This window comes from Daldinia loculata, assembly GCF_022478755.1.
Source record: "Daldinia loculata strain CBS 113971 unplaced genomic scaffold F4817scaffold_9, whole genome shotgun sequence".
Taxonomy (NCBI): Eukaryota; Fungi; Ascomycota; class Sordariomycetes; order Xylariales; family Hypoxylaceae; genus Daldinia; species Daldinia loculata.
The window spans coordinates 549,390-564,237 of record NW_026054863.1 but is presented as its reverse complement, the minus strand read 5'-3'; the positions used below and the strand labels follow the sequence as shown (position 1 = coordinate 564,237).

General features: G+C 48.0%; 4 protein-coding genes across 4 annotated transcripts; 1 reads left to right on the top strand and 3 right to left on the bottom strand.

Annotated features, from left to right (window-relative positions):
* The first annotated feature begins 802 nt into the window (after positions 1 to 802).
* F4817DRAFT_302618 (permease for cytosine/purines, uracil, thiamine, allantoin-domain-containing protein) lies at positions 803 to 2,792 on the top strand. The gene is made up of 3 exons (XM_049299809.1): positions 803 to 1,233; positions 1,283 to 1,499; positions 1,579 to 2,792. The coding sequence occupies exons 1-3, from the start codon at positions 982 to 984 to the stop codon at positions 2,679 to 2,681; spliced, it is 1,572 nt and encodes a 523-aa protein (XP_049161760.1). The 5' UTR covers positions 803 to 981; the 3' UTR covers positions 2,682 to 2,792.
* Positions 2,793 to 4,126: 1,334 nt separating this feature from the next.
* Positions 4,127 to 5,715, bottom strand: F4817DRAFT_302592 (Peroxin 13, N-terminal region-domain-containing protein). The gene is made up of 3 exons (XM_049299808.1): positions 5,498 to 5,715; positions 4,965 to 5,426; positions 4,127 to 4,909 (listed from the first exon to the last, which is right to left on the bottom strand). The coding sequence occupies exons 1-3, from the start codon at positions 5,544 to 5,546 to the stop codon at positions 4,203 to 4,205; spliced, it is 1,218 nt and encodes a 405-aa protein (XP_049161759.1). The 5' UTR covers positions 5,547 to 5,715; the 3' UTR covers positions 4,127 to 4,202.
* A 218-nt stretch (positions 5,716 to 5,933) lies between these two features.
* Positions 5,934 to 6,944, bottom strand: F4817DRAFT_302494 (aquaporin-like protein). The gene has a single exon (XM_049299806.1). The coding sequence runs from the start codon at positions 6,877 to 6,879 to the stop codon at positions 6,319 to 6,321; it is 561 nt and encodes a 186-aa protein (XP_049161758.1). The 5' UTR covers positions 6,880 to 6,944; the 3' UTR covers positions 5,934 to 6,318.
* Positions 6,945 to 9,415: 2,471 nt separating this feature from the next.
* F4817DRAFT_329489 (putative TOS1-like glycosyl hydrolase-domain-containing protein) lies at positions 9,416 to 12,057 on the bottom strand. Its single transcript, XM_049302280.1, has 4 exons — positions 11,402 to 12,057; positions 10,870 to 11,345; positions 10,648 to 10,817; positions 9,416 to 10,591 (listed from the first exon to the last, which is right to left on the bottom strand). Exons 1-4 carry the CDS (start codon positions 11,636 to 11,638, stop codon positions 10,122 to 10,124), a joined length of 1,353 nt encoding a protein of 450 aa, XP_049161757.1. The 5' UTR covers positions 11,639 to 12,057; the 3' UTR covers positions 9,416 to 10,121.
* Positions 12,058 to 14,848: the final 2,791 nt, after the last annotated feature.

Here is a 14,848-nt window from a genome sequence, read left to right as displayed (position 1 = left end):
TTTAATAGATCTTTTTCGTTGCTCTTATAGGTTTTTGTTAGTGTTCGCTGCGATAATATTCCAAATGTCTACACTACATCTGCCTGTTGTCTTGTATACTCACAATGAAGCTACATACATATCTACATACATACCTAGGTAAAGAATTCGATTTTGTTTACCACATCCTATGACTACCTCTTAACCTGATAGTGAATGTCCACCCTCTTATCGCCGTAACCCACGTCCCGCGCCATGTGTCAGGGTTTGCAGATCTCGTCGTCCCTGTCGACACCTGCCTCTTATCTCGATAGGCAACCAATAACACCCTCAGGTGTCCATAGCTGCCGATTTCATTCATTTACTATTTTTTCTTTTACCTTGCGTCGTCCTTTTTTTTATTTTTAGGTACACAAATTCCTGACGTACCTTAAGGTACACACACACACACACACATACATACAGCTCAGCTGCATGCCCAGTCTACTCATCCTGCAAAGCTAGCCTTACCCTGTGTCACCGGTGGCATATTCTAGCTTCTCGCAAAGACGCCGCCCTAATCCGTCCGGAACTATTTTATCATTCTCCTCGTTTGGCTGATCGGCGTGTTCCGATCTTTTCCATATTCTTTGGTTCAACTTAACTTAAACCCTTTCGTCTGTCTTCTGGGTACCTGTCGCCGGCTACAATGCAGAGTTGTCCTAGAGAAGGACGGGAATTAACTGATGACAGTGCTGCAGAGCATTGAAAGCTACAGCTACAGCTACAGCTACAACTACAACTACCTACATAGGTACTTAAACCGACAACCTGCAGCAAACTCTAAGTCTAAGTGGGCAGATTAATTAATCTTTATTTCCGCGCCTCGCTACTGACGCGGCGGGATTGAACCTACTACTGCAGCTATTAGCTGACTTACACCCGGGTGGCCAATCATCGTTCCTCCGCTTACCAGTAGTATTTCGTCTCTCCCAGCTCCCCCCCCCTTTTCGGACGCGCAAAATGTCGCTGAACAGAAATATGAGGGCCGACGACGTCGAATCCGAGCAGAAGGCTAAGGGTCCTGATATCGACTATGGCTTCGGTTACGTTAGCGACGGTAATGCCGTTCACGGCCGGGAACTCACCGCGGGCGAGTCCGTGTATGCTAAGCTCCAGCGCTTCGCGGGTAAATTTGGCGTGGAGCAGAGAGGCATTGAGCGTGTTCCTAGTGATGAGAGGACGGATTCGAGTATGACCCAGGTCGGCACACTGGTATGCTATCTACAGACCCCATTGGCTTTTTCTTACTGACATGGTATAGTGGTTCTCGGCCAACATGGTCGTCTCATCGTTTGCGATTGGCGCTCTTGCGCGTCCCGTGTTTAATCTAGGGTTTGTGGACAGCGCCTTGACCATCATATTCATCAACCTCCTGGGTATCATGCCGGTCTGCTTCTTCTCGACCTTTGGGCCCCGATTTGGTTTGCGACAGATGGTGCTGTCTCGGTTCTACTTTGGCTTTTACGGTGTCAAGTTAAGTAAGTTTACAGAGAAAATAAATACCCCTGAAACTTATATCAGAAACCTCCTTTTTTTTCTAACTATGCCACTCTACAGTTGCCATATTCAATATCCTGGCGTGTATCGGTTGGTCTGCAGTCAATGTCATAGTCGGCGCACAGTTCTTCCACGCAGTTAACGGAGACGTACCTGGCTGGGCTGGCATCCTGGTTATCTCCTTTGCAACACTAGCCATCTGCACATTCGGCTACAAAATCGTCCACGCCTACGAGAAGTGGTCCTGGATCCCGGTATTCGTCATGTTCATGATCGTATTAGGTACCTTTGCCCACTCGGGCGAATTCAACAGCTTACTTCCGCTCGAGACTGGACCCAGTGAAGCAGGTGGCATACTATCTTTTGCGGCGTCGGTATATGGTTTTGCTACGGGGTGGACATCCTACGCTGCCGATTATACAGTATACCAACCAGTGAACCGTTCCCGGAGATCTATTTTCCTATGGACCTTCGCCGGCTTGTTCGTTGCTCTGTGTTTCACCGAGCTTCTCGGTGCTGCTGTAGCCACGGCTATGGCTACGAACGAAACCTATGTGGAAGCCTATGAGGACGCACATATCGGCGGCCTACTAGCTCAAGTCCTCGTACCACGTCTCGGCCGCTTCGGCGAGTTCTGCGTCGTGATGCTAGGCCTCTCCATCATTGGGAACAACTGCCCGAACGCATACTCGGTCTCATTGTCGCTACAAGTATTATCAGAGAAGACGCAGCGTGTACCGCGCTTCATCTGGACTTTACTCGGCACGGCCGTATACATCGCCATTGCAATCCCGGGGTACGACCACTTCGAAGATACGCTCGAGAGTTTCATGCTTATCATTGGTTACTGGTTGGCCATTTACGAGGGCGTCTCCCTGACGGAGCACTTCGTTTTCCGGCGCGGCTCTTTCACCCGGTATAACCCTGAGGACTACGCCAACCCCTCCCGCTTGCCCCCCGGCTTCGCCGCTATCACGGCATTTTGTGTAGGTATTGGCGGTGCCGTGCTAGGCATGGCGCAGCAGTGGTTCACGGGTCCCATAGGCAAGTTGTGTGGTGCTGCACCGTTCGGCGGCGACGCAGGCTTCGAGCTGGCATTTGGGTTTGCGGCAGTAAGCTATCTTGGCCTTAGGGCGATCGAGAAGGCGTACTTTGGCAGGTAGAGGGGAACATAGGTACATATTAGATAGGTAGACATTGGTACACCAGACTTTAGGGTTGCGGCTTGAGTAGTTATTTACCAATGGGGTTTTGTGTGTGCTATTTTGCCACACATACCTATCTAGATGGAGAGGTGTAAAGAGTGTATAGTACGATGTAAGATGGTGGTGGGTGTAACGAGATAAGATCAGTTGGGATGCCGTTAGCATATATTTGTTCGATACTACGTTGGAATGACGAGAAGTGATGAAGACTTTGTAGACTTTCGGACGTGCTCTTGTTGATGTACTTGATCGGCTTGTTTTCTGTATAAGGGACTATTGATGATCTTGGGATGATTTATTGTGATACATAGGATGATACATATGATGAGTTGTTGATGTCTCTGGGTAGTAGTATATGGCTACCTAGGTACTAATCTATTTAATTACTGAAAATAAAATCTAGCAAGTAGAAATTTTGGTTGTCTAATCTGTTTGTAGCATGTACTATACTTCTCAAAGTATCAAAGTTGAATACTGTTTGACAATGTAACGTTCCAAGAGATTTGCTTCACCCTAGATCTTCTATAACTTATCCTTAAAAGGTAAACTATTACTATAAACATGGCAATCAAATAGTCAATCATAAGGATCTTGATGTCCAGCGCACTTATATCGGACGGATAGTAAATTTATTTGGTAATCGCCCTTGGCGCAATTATGTTATTAAGCCAGAGAATCATTATAATTCTGATTCCTTTACGACCCTACGCAACAAAAGCAATTGGTATGTGTCCCCTATACTCCGGAGCAGTCCTGAACGCCAGTGGACATGCTCAGCGCGGGAACATTGCCAATGGGAGAATGACCCAGACCGTGGCTGCCTACATAACTCCGAACTCGCGTTTTCAATTATTCCCCTTAAACATAATCTTGGCTTGTAAGAAAATCAGGGCATCATTGTTGTAAACCCCCCGACGGCCCATCCTCACATCCTAGCATATCCTATCATGCCATCGTTGCCTAAACCTCAATGCCACGTCCGAAATATGCCGCTCGCTAGCTTAGATTTTATAGGTGAGAATCCTGCTTAGAAGGTTTCATGCTCCGCGACAACAACTCCTGCGACGCCAGCCATATTGCTTCCAGTTTAGATCCCTGCTCTATATGGTTTTCGAACGCCCATCTCGGGCCACCAGTACCATATTTTTTGACGGGTACGGGCGGGGGTCTAGGGGGACCAGGGGGGACCGCATGTGGTATCCCTGATGGAGCGGTGGAGGCCATATGGGAAATAGGAACTGGAGGCTGGAAACGCGGATGTATATTCTGCCGTGCCTTGGACGGGTCTCGGTCGGAATGTGCTGAATCAGGATTGTCCTTTCTATGAATTTTGCGCTGTTTTTTATCTGGGCTCGCGTCTACAGTCACCTTAGCCCCTTTCTGCCGCCACTGAAAATCCTGTTTGGAGGTGGGGAGCTCATCATGCTCCCCAAGTTGCTTCAGTAAATAAGAGATCTGTTCATCCACATTTGTATCTCCCTAGGAATAAAACTGTGACTTTTGAAAGCTCTCGGCAGAGATATCTCCTGCTTTACTAGTGACGACTGGTGGCTTGGGGGCTGCCTTCTCAAATGGCGCAGGTTCGCTCGGAGCTGCTTTGATGGCAGCGATGGGTTGACCAGGTCTCTTAGCCACTTCTAAGAATGTTGCAGGCAGATACCCGAGGCGTCCGTCCCGAGCTCGGCAGCGCCACCACTCGCTAGGATTGCCTAAAGGATCACTCTTGCTTAGGACTGCAATAAAATCGCCTTTCTTAACAGCGAGATCGACTCCCTGGGTAGCATTGCCGGCTTCAGGGGTAAAGTCGTAGAGGACACGGCAGAATTCAAGGTTGTTGGGATCCAGAGGCGCGTTCTGACCCGGGAACTCAAGCCGCTTACGCTCCTCTTGTTGAGCAAGCGATCGGATTATCTTGTTCATAACATAAGGCAAACCAAACGCGGCAAGGAGGAAGAAAATAAGGGGCTTCCGACTAGCTTTAGGTTGACCTCCAGGACCGGGTGGCACTTGACGCCCCTCAAAGCGGGCGAAAGCTGCCGGTGTGAGTGCCATAGCGTCAACAGGAGGTGGACGGCCAGTCAACTTCGCAAAAAGCGTGCGAAACCATCGCATGATGGTAAAAATACCGAGGGCCGATCCAAGGGTGTTGCGCAAGAGAGCAAACTGCTCAGCTACAGATATCATAGCTGTCACTTGGTTAGCGACTGGTTTATAACATATATCTCATAAAACTTGACTTACCAAAGAAGCTTGAATGGGTTGCCATATATGTGCTTTCAAGCATTTGTGCAAAGCCACCAAAGGCGCCAACAATCCCCTCTAGCAGCTGAAAGGTGGCCTGGGTGCTATCAGTAACACGGTTGGCCAGACTGCTGGGATTGTTCGGGTCGTTTGGCATCATGCCGGGCATTCCCCCGTACATCCCACCACCGTACATGCTGGGCATGCCACCATAGCCACCCATACTGCCATACATTCCACCACCGTAACCCCCATATCTATTATAGGGTGACGAGTACGGGCTATACGCAGCATTATACGGCGCCCGACTATAGGCCGATGCGTTTTGGTTCACGGTCGAGTTCAAGGAGTCAGGTCGGGGTGGAATGGCCGGCATGCCCGGAACAGGAGGTGCAGTAGTTGTTGACGATGGTGTATTGATAGCATTCTGTGTCGGTGTCGCTGCTGAAGCAACAGGATTGGCTAGAGGAAGTAAGTAACAGAAACAGTAAACAGGTAATGACATGTGAAGTTGAAATAACATTAAAACTTACCAGATGCTGTCGCGCCTGCGCGCTCCCAAGGCTTAGGCGGCGAAGCCATTGTAATTGAAGCTCCTTCAATTTATCACGATATTCCGAGATGCTATAGGAGACTACGTTGCGAACCGGCCGTTGCGACAAAGAGGGTTGAGAGTTGGAAGTTGACGGTTAAAGAATGAAAGATGAAAAGGTTAAAGGAAGGACCTCGGTATTTTGTCATGGAATACCCTGACAACCACCAACCACACACCAGCCGCACCTTCCTTCGGCTATGGTCAAAGCGGTAGCCGGTCCTTCGCACGTGATATCTTATTACTAAGTCCATATCTCTTTAGCATCTTCACCCAATCAGCCAATCAGGTTAGATTACAGACGTAACGCTTGGACCACATGTTTTAAAGTTGCACAACTTTTAGTAGTTGTTTGTTTGCCTTTTCATAGACTTCATGTCATTATCAACTATTACAAGTTCTATAAATTCCTACACTATCAAAAAAGTATAACTATATCGTCACTCCCTTCTTGCAAAGTCAAAAAGCTTTCGAGTTTGCTTCTTGACGCCACCCTCTATTCGGTAGTTGATCGGACTCTCAGTTCCGACAAAGATGAAGCCATCATATAAAGCACACTCGATGAAGGATCCAATCAGAGTAGCAAGCCATGGGCCGTAAAACCACCATCCTGTTTGAAAAACTTCCGGGCCTCGATAGCCTGCTGCCCAGGCTACGACTCTTGGGCCAAAGTCCGAAGCTGGATTTAGTGCTGATCCTATTGTGTACCCGAGAGTAAATTTCAGGGTAGTGACTAAGAGCCCAAGTACCTAAGTTTCCCGGTTAGCACCGTTGGTTAAAGACTATTTGTAAGAGAAAACGTGAGAGGATGTGATAGAATATTAGTTCATCATCACCCCGCCCTACTAACGGGGAACTACTTACCAAGGCGTGCATTCCCGCACCGGGAGGGTTGTTCTGATCGTCTCCCAGAGCGAAAACAGCAATCATCATAATTGCACTACCGACCATCTGATGAAAGAAAGCCGTACCAAGCGATACCCATTCCTGGGGACTCGAGAAGAAGGTTTTGGCTGTATTCGACATAGTAGGGTCGACGTATCTAATCGTATCTCTATAGATACCATAAGCCAAAGCCCCGGCAGCAATGCCGGCAACAAATTGCACAACCACGTAGACGAGGCATGACCGCCATGGGAAGCCGCGGAATAGAGATAAACTGATCGAAATAGCTGGGTTCATATGAGCACCGGATACACCACCGCCAAGGTAGATGCCAAACATCCAAGCAAAGCCCCACGCCCAGCATGAAGTCTCATAGGTGCCATATTTTACATCTTGGGTAGCAGAGAGGTTTACAGACAGGGTTGCCCCCAATCCCATAAATCCAGCTATTCCTGTCTGCGGGCCTAGTTAATTCGGGCAGCTTGAAAAGAGTGCTGAAAAAACATACCGCAAGAAACTCAGCCAATGGCTCAGGATGCTTAGCTCGTATACGGGCCCACCAGTTACGAAACTCATCTGGGTCCCTATCCCCTTCTTCCACGTCGTCATGTTCCCGCCGACCTAGCGGTTCACTGTCGATTCCATAATTGCGAAGGTCCTCTTTGTTACTTCTGTTAGCATCGTGCGTATCATTCGTGCGCTCTCTGTGAGTGGAATTTTCTTCTCCTGGCTGAGATTCGAAGACGGGTTGTCCGGCATCATTATATCTGTCACCATGAGTGACACCCGCAGCTGTCCTTCTAAACCCCGTGATCTCGCTCTCTGTCGTGCTTTCCTGCCTCTCAACATTTGGCCCGCCTGCACTATCAAAGTCGACCTCACCGAGTTCTGCTAGGTCTTCAGGAGATTTAGACACAGGCCTAGTAGGGACGTCAACTGGTTCCTTGGCCCAGCGGACTTTACGTGGCAAAGGCGCTCCGAGACTGAAAATTGGCTTCCTATTCTAAAAGAAGGCAATGGCGATTAAACTCTCGATTTTTGCAAATATTTACGAAATATGGAAGCCTTGGGTTGGCTATACTCCTAAACAGAGCATTTACTCCGCTGGTAACCGAGCGACCCAACGGAAGGATACCACTCACAGCTAAGCAAACCTTACCTTGAATTCGTGTGGGTACCGGTTCCTGTCTTTTCCTATTCTACAATAGTTGAGCAGGTAAGACACTTCTATCTTTACTCGCTATTCAAGCATCAGGGACACTAGTTCAGAGATGCGACCCGTAGAAAAACTCGGTAGCTTCAATGCTACAGGGCGATCTTCGATATCTATCAAACTCACCCAATAACACCTCGCCCGGATGAGATGCTCAGACTTGGCGTCCAATATTGCCTCTACTCGATATTCTACATTAAGAAAAAGTACGGAGATAATTTGCTATACTGTTACTGTGATGACATGGTGCCTAAATAGGGCTAACAACGACGAAAATAAAAACTCTTCTCATACGGCAGTTCACTCTGTATTCGAGTGACGTCGTTAGGATCTACCGGAGCCTACCCGCTTAACTGACAGCAGTTAAGCGCATATATCGCCGCTCCACCATTGGAGCCGCAATCGATCTACCAATTGCATTGGACAGCCTAGCATTGCCAACTGCTCTTTGCCCTACTACGCGCCATGATGACACGCTTCCCCAGTGCCGACACTCGGCTCGCCGTGGGGTTGTTTGGGGTTTCTAGCCCATTCGCTCGTTCCTAAGCTCCCGTGGTGTAGGCCAATACTGGTCGCTCTGATTATCACAAAGTCGTGGTCAGCTCTGCTAGTTTTTATCAAGCTACCTATTCCGTCAAGTTGTTTGCGCAAGACATTTGGTTTTACAGGTTGCCAAATACGAGAGGGACTTAAAATACCTGCCGGTCTTGTCTCGTCTTAATAGTCTATCTACCTCATGGATTGTGATGTTGAATACTGTGTAGATTAACTACTTTTAGGTCCGCCTCTAACATCGGAGTATAACTAAGTCACCCCTCGGAGATGCCGGGGCGAACGACCTAGCCCTACGAATGCCGCCCCTTAGTGTATATTTCTCCGGAGATGATCGATATTAATGAAGCGAATGGTCTTGCGCTAGCTATGACGTTCAATTTCATTTGGTAAGTCGAAGAAGTGTCTCTTTATTTTTATCCCAGGTAGGTAAGCCATCGAGTTTCAACACTTATATTGGCGTTCTGACATTTGTTGCCCCGAATGAATTTATAGGGGTGAATTTAGCCGCCGCTGTGAGGAGAGATACCTTGTCTTCGAGGTTAACTCAAAATTGTGTTACTTTAACCCCCATATTTATTTGGATGGGTTCTTAGAAGCCTATGGCCCCTTACTGAGGTTCATTGGCAAGGCTTCGGGGGTTTGGGGCATTTACACTATAAGGGTCGTTTACCACCCGACAATCCTTCGATCAGAATTATAGGTAGTATAGATTGCGCAACCTCCTTATTGCACCTAGTTGAATAACCATCATCTCTCATCTTAGAATAGAGCGACTAAGTAAACCGTCACTACACAGAAGTATATCTAATAACTAAGAACTTCACAATCTCCGAAATACCTAGGAATATAAACTTCCAACAGCTGATGAATCCCTGCAAACCTGGCACCCAAGTACCCATCTAGTCCCAAGAAAAGGAAAAAGAGGAAAGCAGTTTCACGACGCTGCATCGTATATCCTACCCCGAACTCACCTGCAGCACGCTCTATTATTACCCACGGAGCAATCCTGCGCAACGGCACGTGGCGGGGTCATCTCCAGAACTCCAGAACTTTGGTTTTCCATCCTCCTTCCCCCTCCTCTATGTACTTTACCCCTAACAGTGTCGCACGTAGATTGCTCGTGCGAAAATAGACGCCGTCGAACACACGATTCTAAAGCAGCGTGGAAAGGTGAAGGGGAAAGGGGGTAAATACCTATTATGCAAAATTATGATTTACAAAAGATTACCTGAATAAGTCCCCGTTTGTACAGATGGTTAGGTCTAATAGGCTATTAACTGTATGTTGTATATACATTAAAGGAACCTCTTAAGTACCTACCTAACCTAGACTATTACATATATCCTAATACAACACAAGATAAAGGTACAAGGTATACCATTAAAGTACCTATCGTCCAGGATGAAAATTACGGGTCTGTAATCGGGAAGTTGGTAAATTAAGCGAAATATCACGGAACACCAGATCTGTCTCGGGTTGTTCCCGAGACCACGCGGAGCCTCACGGTATCACGACAGGCCCGCGCAATCTTCTCAGCAGCAAACCTTCTTCCAACGCCAAAGCAATCTAGCCGACCCACCTCTAACATGTAGACAGTAGAGCTCCCCAAAATATCACATTTGGCCCACTTCACAACAACAGCAGCAACTTCACGCTTCAAGCAAACACTCCGGGACGAGGCGACACCCACTGAGGCTGTAGAATCATCAGATCAAAATATGCAAAAAGGGGAATATCGGGCGCAGAAAAACACATTGCACAACTGCTCCTATATCCATCGTAGAAACCACATAAAAAAGCAAGTCCAGAAGCAGACGTCAACCGTCGTCCCCAGACCATCACCCCTCCTTCCTTTCCTCCTTTCCTCCCCCCGTCACCCTCGTCTCTCGTGACTAAACCCCCCCGGAAACTTTTACGAGCCGAAGGTCATCAAGCTGAAGAGGTTGATATCGGGCTCGTCGTTGATCATATCCTCGACCTGGTCGGAGGTTAGGCTGGTACCGGTCATGTCGAAGTCGTCGTCGAGGACCTTGATAGAGGCGGTGGACGAGGCAGCCTGGAAGACGACGGCAACCTTAATGGTCTTATTGGTCGGGCGGTCGAAGTAGTGGGAGTCACCAGTGCCGGCGGCGAAGTGGAAAGTCGACTTGGCCTTGGTGTCACCGGAGCGGAGGACCTCGATGATATCGGCCTCACCACAACCACCCTGTTGGGGGCTCGAGTTGTCGCCAGACCAGCAGCTGCACTTGCTGTACTGGCCCGTTCGTGGAATGGCACCGTTCAGCAGCCAGTATGCGGGCATGTCCATGTTCCAGCCAGTCTGGCCGCTCAGGGGCATAGAGAACTCGGTAAGGAAGACCTTGTTAGCACCACTGAATCCCTCTGCACAGTTGTTAGCATCTAACCCGATAATACTCTATTTCAAGGGGCAACCGTACTGTAAGCAACAGAGCCAGGGCGAACGGCACCACAGCTGTCATCGCACTTTTCGTCAGAAGCGATAATGATTTCTTTGGTGTCATCAATACGGCAGTCCTTAAGGACGGTGGGGGAGGGAGCAGCCTTGGTGCCATCCTCGTTAGCGTAGGCCAAGCTAGCACCCCAGACACTACAAGCAAGTTAGTCGCCGAAACTTTCACTCGTGATTATTTCGCACTCACGTGTCCCAAGTACCAGAAATAGCCGGGTCACCAAAGTTACCGAGGAAAACAAGACCATCGGCTGTCTGGTCCTGAGAGTTGTAGTAGGCGGTACGTTGGAAGTCGCCAGCAGGAACGTCGACGGGGGCAGAACTAGACGCCGACGGAGCTGGCGCTTCGGAGCTGCTGTCGGATGCAGAGGCAACAGGGTAAGCAGCAGGGGTCTCCGTAGCTGCGGAAGCCGAAGCAGGGGCAGTGGTCTCGGCGCCACCACCGAAATAATTGTTCACCCACGACACTACCTGGCCATCGATCGTGGCGACGACCATATCTTCACGCTTATCGGCCTTGGCGTGTTCGTGGTGCTTCTTGTGAAGATGCTGGTGGCCATGGCGCTTGGAGTGAGGTCTCTGGACTTCTCGCTTGGACGCACTCGAAGAAGGGGTGAATACAGCGACAGTCTTCAGTTCGAGGGGACCTCGGAAGTGCAAAGTCAACTGCGCTTGCGTTAGAAGTGGGGGAATTTACCCACGAAAGAGGAATTGGTACTCACATCCTCGTCGAACGGGGCGATGGGACCAGAATAGTCCTTGTCCTGGAACGTGCATAGTCCACTGTTGTCCATCTGGGCGACGGCGCGGTACTTGCCAGCGATGTCGAGGCCACTGTACTTGACTTGCTTAACCGCATTAGGGCAGAAGAAGTTTCCGAACTCTTCAAAGGCATCGGTACAGAAGCCCGCGTTGACCGCCGAGGCCGTGGCCACGACGAGCGCGGTCGAGTACTTCATCGTGAGCGATCGAAAGGGAGTCCTTGATAATGATGTTTGCTCTTCCCGAATGTGAGACTATCCAAGGATATATGTTCTTTTGTGTAGAGATATTTCGCGTCTCTCGACCCGTTAATATTACTTTTATGTATATGTTGGGCTGCACCTTTCTCTCGAAAACTGGGCCGGAAGTACAACAGGCTTGAAGAGAACGTGGACAAGCAAACACCTAGAGAGGTAAGTTAAGAAGCGCTAAGTAGAACCTCCTCGGCTGACCTGAATTGAAATGTTTGTTTGTTAAGGAGCGACTTGGTGATAAATCACCGTTACAATGAATGACTCAGCGAATTGCTTCCGGGCAAAGAAAGGCAACGACAATGATTATTGAAGGTCAACAAGAGAGGAAGAAGGGAAGCAAAGTAGGTAACAAGTAGGAAAGGGGGTGGGTAAATGAGATTAAAGACTTCAGTCAGGAACTTGGGGCGACGTGGAGGGAGTGGGAATAGAATGTCGATTTCAAAGATAGACGCCACAAAAGGACAAGGATGTCACTGGCCAAGGATTTTGGTCGGCTCGTGCTGGCTGGTCTACATAGGAGCCAGGGGAGCATAGATGAAGATGATTGGATAAGTGACTGGGTCTAGAGTGTTGTACCTTGCAGTCTGCATGATTAAGTGACTTGCCCAACATAACGAATTTGACGTGGGATTGCATGTATCCCATCTATTTTCCCATCTATTCCCAGAAGGGGCCAAGATCAGGGGGATCTGCGGCTAAGCCAGGAACCATCAATAGGAACACACCACATGCCACATTGGGCGTGCACATTGGGCGTGCTGGGGCTTGGTCTGGTTTATTTCCTGTCAAGGCCTATTCTTTCCTGCGACCCCTTCATTCCATGGGTGATTTCCATGGGATAGGGGATGGTGATGGACCATGATGGACTACGAGAGGCCTGATCGTCGCAAAAGGCCACAACCATGCTGCCATGCTACCTTGGGTAACTTGGCAAATACCCACTCGCAGGCAATAATCGTGGTCGTAGCTATTGCGCCATGATAGGACGGTCCTTTATTAACCCCAGTTTCTGCTCATTTCGTCAGTACCAAGCTTTTTAGCGCATGCGTTTCGATCGGCCAGATCAGGACATCGACTCGCTGATACACTAACGTTGATAGATTGGTTGAACGACAGGAAGCAGAGGATCCAAGCGAGCAAATTTGTATTGGTCATTTGAATACACAAAGGAGAAGTTAATTAAGGCCCAGATAGGATCGTATGTTAAGATAGTATCTTCTTCCGTCTTGGCATGCGACGAGTTTGTGCGACAGGTTTGCTTCATGGATAAAAGAAAGAGGATATTAGGAAGCTAGAATAAGAGGTACCTAAAATAAGGGGCCCGGAAAGATTTGGGGGAACTGAAAATTTCCGAATTTACTACCTACCTAAACTTTATTAGTCAAGCCCCAAGCCCGTTTAGTTTGACAGACCTGCAGAGTTGCATGGTACCTACCCTAATGTTATCGTAGGCCACTACTATGTACCTAATTACATAAGGTATACTACCCATGTACCTAAAGGCTAGAGGCTAGAGGCTAGAGGCTAGAGGTCGGTAATCTTGCAGTTCTCAATTACTCCCAATCGAGTTTTTAATATGCGCTTCTAAATCGCCGAGTGCTACTAAAAAGCTACGGCCAAGGCTTTATTACATAGTAGCTCCTTGGGTTTAATGAGATCAATAACCCGACTTTCATATATTTTACGATGTCGAAGTCAACTTAGAACCCCTGAGTACCTGTACTCCGGTATGTCGGTGGGAGGAGAAATCCCGATTATTATTTCTCTGGTTGATCGCATATTGGTTCACTAGCAGATTCCAGTAATGCAGCTACCGACACGTCATCTTATGTACTGATGAATTGCAGCTGGTGTGGGCCGTCGGGTCTATCACGACCATACAGCGACGGCGTCACCGCCACTATGTGCGCAAATTCTGCATGAGAGCCCAAGATCGCTAGTCCTTGCTTCGCTTCGCATGTCCGGCATCGAAAGGCTTACGTATAGGAGTAGGCTTACGTATACTATATAGGAGTTACATGATTGCGGTAGGTAATGCGGAAATTTCTGGAGAACTGAATTATTAAATAGGTACCTTTCATTCCCCCCCAAGTGACGCACGTGGCTGATTTTTGAGTCCGTCCTATTTCCTCAAGCGCCGGGGCGCCGTCATCGCACTCCAATAACATCGCCTCAGAACAAAATAATATAAATTTCGTTGCACCGCCGCTATGATCTTACGGTGTAATGTAAATGCTCACTTGCTGTTCTGATAGGGTTTGCTGCATTCTATTGCCGATATGATCCGGATACTTGCGCCTTTGTTACCTCGCTGCAGGTACCCGGACTTTAAGACATTAGCCGCTTAACGGGATATTTATTTCCGATTTTCACAAAGAATGAATAGTATTCACGGCCAAATTTGACTTATACTTTTTCATAGTGACTATCCTTAAAGATGCTGATCTAAGTTCATCATTAGATTGTAATAGAATTCGAGATAAACAAACATATACTTTAACCCCTTTCTAAGCTTCGCCTAGATCGTATTTACTGAAATCAACAGTCACCATAGCCCAGCGTCTTGCGCTATACTGTTCATGGTATCTATACATGCATTATGGACTCGAGGAAACATGAGATTTCGATATTTAACATGTTGTCTAAATCTATGGTTTTATATAGATTAAGCTCACATGTCAAATTCCATTATGATTACCCCGCGACCTGGCTCGAGTTGCTACGTACATTGCCACTGGACTACTCCCCTTTGTCAAATCTATATAGAATGTCTCTAGCAAACACCATCTAGGTAGCCATTGACTTAGTTAATAGTTACTTTCGCTTAAACTTGACAAGTAGCTAATTGAAACCCCACACAACCCCTTAAAGTCTACCTCCAATAGGGAGGCGCCAGTGTAAGCCCTCCATATCCTATTCGATCGTGTAATCGCGTTGGGAACTGTACGTCAAGACAACATACCTTGGTCCACTGCAACTAACTCATATGGTTATTGATGCTTCTCCGCAAACACTTCTCCGCAAAGCACCAACGCGTACCATAGGCGTAAATATCATTTTAGTATTCGGCCAGGACTAACCTCGTAATTAGGGAGTTGGCGATGATGGATCCTAAGTTTGAAAATTGTCACACGTTATTCAATAGGTCAAGCC

Excerpts from the sequence above, each read along its gene's own strand:
- F4817DRAFT_302618 (XM_049299809.1), top strand. The coding sequence starts at position 982 with ATGTCGCTGAACAGAAATATGAGGGCCGACGACGTCGAATCCGAGCAG. Across the intron at positions 1,234-1,282 it reads TGACCCAGGTCGGCACACTG|TGGTTCTCGGCCAACATGGT; the intron begins GTATGCTATCTA and ends GACATGGTATAG. Across the intron at positions 1,500-1,578 it reads CTTTTACGGTGTCAAGTTAA|TTGCCATATTCAATATCCTG; the intron begins GTAAGTTTACAG and ends GCCACTCTACAG.
- F4817DRAFT_302592 (XM_049299808.1), bottom strand. The coding sequence starts at position 5,546 with ATGGCTTCGCCGCCTAAGCCTTGGGAGCGCGCAGGCGCGACAGCATCT. Across the intron at positions 5,427-5,497 it reads CGCAGGCGCGACAGCATCTG|CCAATCCTGTTGCTTCAGCA; the intron begins GTAAGTTTTAAT and ends TACTTCCTCTAG. Across the intron at positions 4,910-4,964 it reads AACCCATTCAAGCTTCTTTG|CTATGATATCTGTAGCTGAG; the intron begins GTAAGTCAAGTT and ends ACCAAGTGACAG.
- F4817DRAFT_302494 (XM_049299806.1), bottom strand. The coding sequence starts at position 6,879 with ATGGGATTGGGGGCAACCCTGTCTGTAAACCTCTCTGCTACCCAAGAT.
- F4817DRAFT_329489 (XM_049302280.1), bottom strand. The coding sequence starts at position 11,638 with ATGAAGTACTCGACCGCGCTCGTCGTGGCCACGGCCTCGGCGGTCAAC. Across the intron at positions 11,346-11,401 it reads TCGCCCCGTTCGACGAGGAT|TTGACTTTGCACTTCCGAGG; the intron begins GTGAGTACCAAT and ends ACGCAAGCGCAG. Across the intron at positions 10,592-10,647 it reads CCCTGGCTCTGTTGCTTACA|AGGGATTCAGTGGTGCTAAC; the intron begins GTACGGTTGCCC and ends ACAACTGTGCAG.